The sequence below is a fragment of the Priapulus caudatus genome, unplaced genomic scaffold (genome assembly GCF_000485595.1).
Source record: "Priapulus caudatus unplaced genomic scaffold, Priapulus_caudatus-5.0.1 Scaffold536, whole genome shotgun sequence".
Classification (NCBI taxonomy): domain Eukaryota; kingdom Metazoa; phylum Priapulida; class Priapulimorpha; order Priapulimorphida; family Priapulidae; genus Priapulus; species Priapulus caudatus.
The window spans coordinates 137,156-145,037 of NW_014577597.1; the positions used below are offsets into that span (position 1 = coordinate 137,156).

Below are 7,882 nucleotides of genomic sequence, written 5' to 3' on the forward strand. Positions count from 1 at the left end.
GGGTACGTTCCGATATATCGAACCGTACCCAGGGTACCCTCCGATAGTACGCTGGGAGACATAGACCCTATGAGCTTTAGTTACTAGTGAGGTGAAACGTGATGACACTCTACCAAAGTACTGCAATAGGTTGGAAGCAATCAGATGTTGATCTGTAATGTTCCTTCCCAGTTCTTCAATAGTTGCCACGTAGTTGTCGTAGCATTCCCCACATGGTTCACACATCGGAAATGTTCCTGCAACAAAATTGTAGCTATGCTTGCAAGCGAATTACTGCTAACTATTACATTACATAAGTTTATATATAGTAAAATATAACACACATATATATAGTATATATGTAAATTTTATTAGTTGATATTCCAGTTATTTCAGTTGTCTCATTTGAAAGCAAAATACATTTCTGATTTTGAGATTTAAACTCAGAAAGGAGATACTCATATCGAAGGCAACCCATAAACATTACTAGCTATACTATTTTACTAATATCAGCACCAAGAGAAATTAAACGATTTTCCACGAAAAGCAACAGATAAAAACTACGTGATGCATACTACAGAGACCGGCCACATTTCACACCTCATCACATCCATACAAACACCTATACATACACGTTATACATTATAGGATATCTATGCTCACAACAGCAGACACACGGACGGCGGTCTGTTCCATAAAAACACCGCGGCATCAACCGGCGCACCTACCGAGGTAGATGACGTCGACGTATTCATACTGGTCGACGTCGGTGATTCCGCAGTGGTCGCAGTTTTGACCGATCACGTTTCGCGTCCTGCACGTGCACTGGCCCGTGTGAAGCTCACAGGCTCCGAACACGATCCCTTCTAGCTGCTCTGGATCCGAAAGCGTTCCGTTCTTGTGACAGTTACACACTGTAATTCATTGTGCGAGATTAAAATCTGAGTGGAATGAGGCGAATTACATTGATGGAGGTTAGTAGGGATCAGAGAAACAACAGTGTACACTAAAAATTGCATGTATAGATCATAGAAATAGTATACTAGTTAGACGAGTTAGAGTCTCTATATATTTCTGGGGTATGAATACTGCAAGGGAATCCGCTTAACATAGCATTTATAGGCAGATGGCCAATCCATAGCAGTGTCTGCTGGAACAGATTTGACTGTAAACAGTTACGTGTAAAACAGCACTGAGGATTTTTCAGAGAATACAAAAATTTAAGTCACAAGCAGGCATATGCTCTGCACAATCAGAACATGTAAGATCTACCAATATTGCTAGCAAGATATCCAGTTTGATATATGGAAAACTACTGAATACTGTAGATGCTGTAGAATACTATGAAAATACTGTAGATGTGAGAGTGTAGAGTGAGACTGTTGTTTTAGTTACTGTCCACCCAGATGTTATCAGGAGTAAGATAATATAGATCTATATAGATCTATATTATCTTACTCCTGATGTTATGGCTACTTACGTCTACATCCGAGTATTGACAGGTCCCAGTATCCAACTTCACAAATGTTGCATTCTCGCCCTGCGACCTGCCTCTTACATGTGCACTGGCCTGTTTCCTATCACACAACACCACACAACAAGTGGTTGTATATAAAATATGTATAGTATCTAAGACTGGCTGAATTACTCTTGCATTCAGTAATACACGTCTAGACAATTTTAAATCCGTGTTTACGATTTTTGAACCAATGTTATGTGATAATTATCATAGATGACTTCTTATATATCATACAAACAGCTAATTAACTTTCATATATGCAAACACATCTAAGGGCTATATGGTACTTACATACAGTGAAACCTGCAAATAGGTATCATTCAAGGAAAACCCCCTAAATTGTCCACTATAACACAGGTGTTCATTCACTAACGGCGTCTGCTATAACACAGGCTTGACTGCATGCATAATTCCCCGCCACAGATCGGTAATAATGCCGTAAACACATCTTACCTTGTCACATGCACTTACGACCGAGCTGACCGAGTATCTAAGACTGGCTGAATAATTACTCTTGCATTCTCTAATGCACTTACATCTGCACAATTTTATATCCGTTTACAATTTTCAAGGTTCAATTTACAACTAATTATGCTTGCAGGTTTGCCTGCATGCATAATTACCTGCCACAGATCGGTAGTAATGCCCGTAAACACATCTCACCTCGTCACACCTACGACCGAACGAGCCGACGGGGTCACAGTTGCAGGGCGCGCAGCCGACACCTGACGTGTAGTTCCACGTGAGAGCATTGCAGCTGTCGCAGTACAGACCAGAGACGTCGGGCAGGCATTCGCAGTGACCCGTCACGTGGTCACACTCACCGGTCGACCCTATTATGTCCGTGCAGTTGCACTCTGGTCGAAAAACATACCGACTGGATTTAATACATGCATGTCTAATTAATATAGACTATATATTATAGCATAAATACTAACGCTCATAGGGTCTATGTCCCCCAGGGTACTGCCGGAACGTACCCTGGACACTATTTTATATGGTTAGGGTTAGGATTAGGGTTAGAATTAGGGTTAGGGTTAGGGTTAGGGTTAGAGTTAGGGTTAAGGGGTAGGCGTAGGCGACTCCCTAGACTCGTTAGTGAAGTAGGCGAGGTACGGTCCGGCATATTAGATAGTACCAGGGTACGTTCCGGTATACCGGACTGTACCCAGGGTACGTTCCGGCAGTACCCCTGGGGACATAGACCCTCTTAGCGATACTAACAGAAAGAGAGAGATATAACTAGATATAACTGCTGTGTTCAGTAGTAATGACAATGACAATAGACAATAATACCGACAGTTAATAAACAATTATTGCATAAAAGAGATATACAAGACATATACAACAATTTTTTTAAATTACACCCCCTCAGATGCGTTTTCTGCGCGAGCAAGGGGGTGTCTGGACTCCCTGGACCCCCCCTGTACACGCCCCTGCTCGGGCGCGAAGCGACCAGGCGAGGGAGCCAAGCGACCGAGCGGGGGGAGGGTGTGGGAGGGGGGTGTTCACTGTTCACCCTCCCGCACGATGGAGATTTTGCAATTATTACACTAAAATGGAGCGACCTAAGGTGAAATTCTTGCAAATTTTCAACAACATTTTTTTTTTGCTTGGGGGGAGGCTCGGGGGGGGGGGGTTTCGTTCGAACCCCCCGAACCCCCCCTGGCTACGGGCCTGTCTATATATGATAACCTTACTGGGATCATGGACAAATATGTGAATAAATATATACTACGCCTCTAATAACCAAATAACTACAATATACATGAACGTATTTGCATCACCATACGCTACATGAGGATCATTGTGCATGCTATAAACATACCAATAATCATAATCAAAATCAAAATCTTGGTCTAGTATCACCTTTGCAGTCGAGCAGCAGAGCATTGCCGTAGTAGTGTGGTGCGCAGATATCGCATTCCTTGCCAGCAGTGTTGTTCGTGCAGTCTTCGCAGTCGCCCGTAGTCGAGTTACACGTATCCGCCCTGCTGTTGCAGCGACACTCCACACAGCGACCACCCAGGTTCTACGAAGAAACACGTACAGCTTAACGCGTGGCACATAAATGACATTCCAGGTGGAAATTTGGTTAAAAAAAATATAGGCATTTATTAAAAATATTGAATTTAATATTAATATTTAGTTATTTAAATATAGAATTTCGACCTCGGGTATGCATACGAATGCGTTTTCAGAGCTGTGGCCAAAGCAGCCGTGAAACCATAGAAATAATATAGATAGACCATTTTAGATACATAGTCTATCTATACATAGATATCTATACATAGATATCTATACATAGTTTATCTATATTATTTCTATGTGTGAGACACTGGCCATTTGATTGATAGGTGACATGAGTCTCTTTCATTTATCTGTTCGTCTAAAAGCAACTGGACTAACGAATGAACGTCTGATGTAATGATCAAAATGCAATCATATTCACACCCCCGATTGACTGAATAAACTACAGCGGCGAGCGTACCGATATGTCTTCAGGCGTTCCGTAAAATCCTTCGACACATTGCTCGCAGCGATCCCCCGTGTGTCCCAGCGTGCATGCATCACACACTGGCTCTCCATTCACCAACGAACAGCTGCAGCAAATAGAGTATCGTCATGCACCATGCACGTATAATTCCATTCAGATTTATGTGCAGTCAAACCTGCATTAGCGGACAGCTTTATAGAACGGACACCTATGTATAAAGGTTCGCCTTCTTAATTAGGTGGAATATTACATTTTCCTCGAGTGGTGGTTATATAGAGGTTTGGCTGTAGTCATATATTTCGATGTACTAGCTTGCAGACAAGGATTTAGGTCAAGTCATCGCAGTCGTACATAACCAATATTTTTCCGAATATAATAAAATTATGAGCCTCTACGTGCACGCAGCCAAATATTATTATAGACTCGAACAACCGTAACATTGCGTTTTTACTTAGACTACAGACTGAAAATAATTTACCTAAACGAAAAGCTGTTCAGTGCCGATTCGGCAAAGTTGCCGGGGCACATGCACGGACTACAGTCATTCTGTGTCTGGTCTGTAGCAACGCCATAGTAGCCACGTGCACATAAGGCACAGTGATCCCCCATAGTGTTGTCACTGCACAAGCAAACACCTGAAACACAGAACCAATAACTGATTTTATACCAACCAGAGTTATCCAACTATAAGCCTTTGTCCATAAATATTCAGTCTTATAGTGTATTCAGTTAAATTACTGAAAAAAAATCAAACAATTAAATACAATAACAATAAATCTAAAGATCCTAGCTCGATCAGAAGAGAGAAACATGCCATTGGCGTTCACTACTACGCAGCTATCAATTGGGGAGAACCAATTTTGACCAGAGATAGATAATAGAATAATAGATATGTCTCTAAGAGCTTTCATATAAAAGATTCGGAATCTAAAGAAATGAAATTTGGTCATGTCTTTGTCCAGTCTCTGCAGCCAAAATTCACAAAGAATGTTACCAAATAAACATCAATAACTCAACTAATACGATAGATTCATGATAGCTCGGCTGTACATTTTGTCTTTGTAACGGCCACCCCATCGAATTCTGTTTTCATAGAGGGTATACAAATTTTCGTAAAATCAACCGACCTGTCTCCGAGTGACATGGATCGATGGAGTGGTTATTGCAGAGACAGGGTACGCAGGGCGTGTACGGTGTGGTGGCTGTCGGCGTGGCCCGCGTGTACCCTGATGCGCAACGCTCGCAGAATTGACCCTCGTGCTCAGGGGGGCAAATGCAGCTTTCTACGTTGTTGACGCTAGGCAGGCCGGTTCTCGCGTTGACAGCGTACCGCAGAGCGGCGGAGTACAGATCCGTGTGCGAGTTGTTAACCTACAATGTGACCAAGAGTGTATATAGTTACGCAGAAATCCCATCCTTGATATATATCTATACAATATATATACACAATACAATATCTATACAATATATTGTACGCATATATAATGTATTGTAGACGTGTGATTGTATAATTGATTGTTTAGACGTATTAAAGAAGAGTGTTTGTTGTATTATAGCATGAGCATATATTATGTATTATACCAATACATATATATAATATATATATATATATATATAGAGATATATAGATATATAGTATACTATTGTATTATAGTAGCTTAGGGTACACTAAACCCTATGAAACATATATATACTTCACTATGCATATGTTCACGATAATGGTTACTCACTGAGCTGTACTTTGCTCGGACCTTGATTGCTGTAATATTCACAAGGACACTGAGGACATCAATGAACGTGGCCTCAGGCGAATTCTTGTTCTTTCCTGTCATCCACTCTTGTTCGGCGATACGCAACTACGACAAATTTCGAAAATTCACGTTAAAACAGAAAAAATATTCGGAATTCGTCCCATTTGAGCAGGTTTACCAATTTACTGAAATTCCACGACTGCTCTCATTAGCTACTAAATACATATACGTAGGATGAGTGTCATCGCGAACAAACGCATACATCGTTGGACATATGTTCATCCCGCGTGGTGTTACAGATCCAGCTAGCAGCATTCTAAGCCACACAGTGCGCTTACACACTTACTACGCGGGTAGTTCGAAAGTACATCGAAAGTACATAAGTAGATCAAAGTATATCGAAAGAATAGAAGTATATCAAAAGAATAGAAGTATATCAAAGTACATCGAAAGTATAGAAGTATATCGAAAGTATAAAAGTATATCGAAAGTATAGAAGTATATCGAAAGTATAAAAGAATATCGAAGTACATCGAAAGTATAGAAGTATATCAAAGTACATCGTAAGTATAGAAGTATATCGAAAGTATAGAAGTTTATCAAAGTATAGAAGTATATCGTATCAAGAGTCCATTATAGAATTGTCTATTATGGACTCTTGATCGTATGAATACTCACCGTGTAGTTCGTCACATGAAAACCAGGTGGCGCCGGCAGGGCCGTCGAGATCGCCTGGCCGTCCTGCCCCTCGATGGCGACGTCGTTCAGGTTTGAAAAGAAAGGCGGCGGCAGGTTTACGTCGTCCGCCGGCTCGGCCCGGCTCAGCTCCAGGTAGAGAGTCTGTCCGTACGCGGAGCGCCGGTCGCCCAGGTACTCGCTCGTTGCGACGAAGAACAGCTCCTGCTCGTCCGTGTGCAGGATCCTCATCACGAACCTGCGGGCGTGCAGCCAGGGCCGGGTTTAGACGTGGTGAAGCACTAAGCGCAGGTGAGGGGGTGAAGGTGGAGGTGTGGGGTGGAGGTGTGGGGGGGAAAAGAGGTGGAGGTAGAGATGGAGGTAGAGGTGAGGGTGGAGGAAGGAGGTGTGGGTGGAGGAAGGAGGTGTTGGTGGTGGTGGAGGTGTTGGTGGAGGAAGGAGGTGTTGGTGGTGGTGGAGGTGTTGGTGGAGGAAGGAGGTGTTGGTGGTGGTGGAGGTGTTGGTGGTGGTGGAGGTGTTGGTGGTGGTGGAGGTGGAGGTGGTGGTGCGTGAAAAGCTGTAGAACCCCTGTTTGGCAATCTTGAACAGAGAATAAGGCTGTGTAATGACTGAACTTGGCAAGAATGCCACCGAGATGCATAACAAATCCATGTGAAAATGATGGGATAACATGGAGCCTGTCGGTGCCAGCAGTCGTTACAGAGTTAGCATGTAGTGCCAGCGCCTACCGCGTCTTGCCGCTGTGCTGAACGATGGGGTCGTGCATGGGCACGTCGCTATTAGTCATATATCGAGTAATATATCGATCATATGTCATGATTCGACATATTTGTCATTATTCACCCCCTAATAGTTACTATGTAGCGCTCCGCTTACCGCGTCTTGCCGCCGTGGTGAACGATCGGGTCGTGCACGGGTACGTCGCGCCCCTGCTCGTCCTCGCCCGTCCACGCCTCACCGAGCGCGCCCACGCTCATCAGCTCCCAGTCGCTGCGCGTCACGTTCACGAACCAGCCGCTCGCGTCGCTGCAGTTGTCCGAGTGTCCGCTGCACGTGCACTGTATGCAGCCGGCGTCCGACCACGCGCCGAGGCCAAAGTAACCTGTCAACGATCGCAGGGTGAGTTAGTCATTGAGTTATGATTGGTTATTATTATCAGGGTGTGTTGTTAGTCATTGGGTTGTTGTCGGTTATTCGTCGTAGGATTATGATTGCGTATTATTATCAGGGTGTGTTGTTAGTCATTGGGTTGTTGTCGGTTATTCGTCGTAGGATTATGATTGCGTATTATTATCAGGGTGTGTTGTTAGTCATTGGGTTGTTGTCGGTTATTCGTCGTAGGATTATGATTGCGTATTATTATCAGGGTGTGTTGTTAGTCATTGGGTTGTTGTCGGTTATTCGTCGTAGGATTATGATTGGTTATTATTGTGGTGTATT

The 7,882-nt window shown here is 43.3% G+C and overlaps 1 protein-coding gene across 1 annotated transcript in view; it reads right to left on the reverse strand.

The window, feature by feature from the left end:
- Positions 1–57: 57 nt before the first annotated feature.
- The window catches only part of LOC106811413 (laminin subunit gamma-1-like), a gene marked incomplete at its 3' end in the record, with an annotated part of 12,705 nt that continues 4,880 nt past the window's right edge, over positions 58–7,882 (reverse strand). The window contains exons 3-13 of the mRNA XM_014815001.1: positions 7,319–7,544; positions 6,425–6,680; positions 5,726–5,851; positions 5,123–5,366; positions 4,474–4,630; positions 3,990–4,101; positions 3,368–3,530; positions 2,162–2,355; positions 1,460–1,556; positions 708–893; positions 58–236 (exon numbers count right to left, since the gene is read on the reverse strand). Of these exons, the coding sequence (XP_014670487.1) occupies positions 58–236; positions 708–893; positions 1,460–1,556; positions 2,162–2,355; positions 3,368–3,530; positions 3,990–4,101; positions 4,474–4,630; positions 5,123–5,366; positions 5,726–5,851; positions 6,425–6,680; positions 7,319–7,544 (1,940 nt within the window). The remainder of the gene's footprint in view (positions 237–707; positions 894–1,459; positions 1,557–2,161; positions 2,356–3,367; positions 3,531–3,989; positions 4,102–4,473; positions 4,631–5,122; positions 5,367–5,725; positions 5,852–6,424; positions 6,681–7,318; positions 7,545–7,882) is intronic.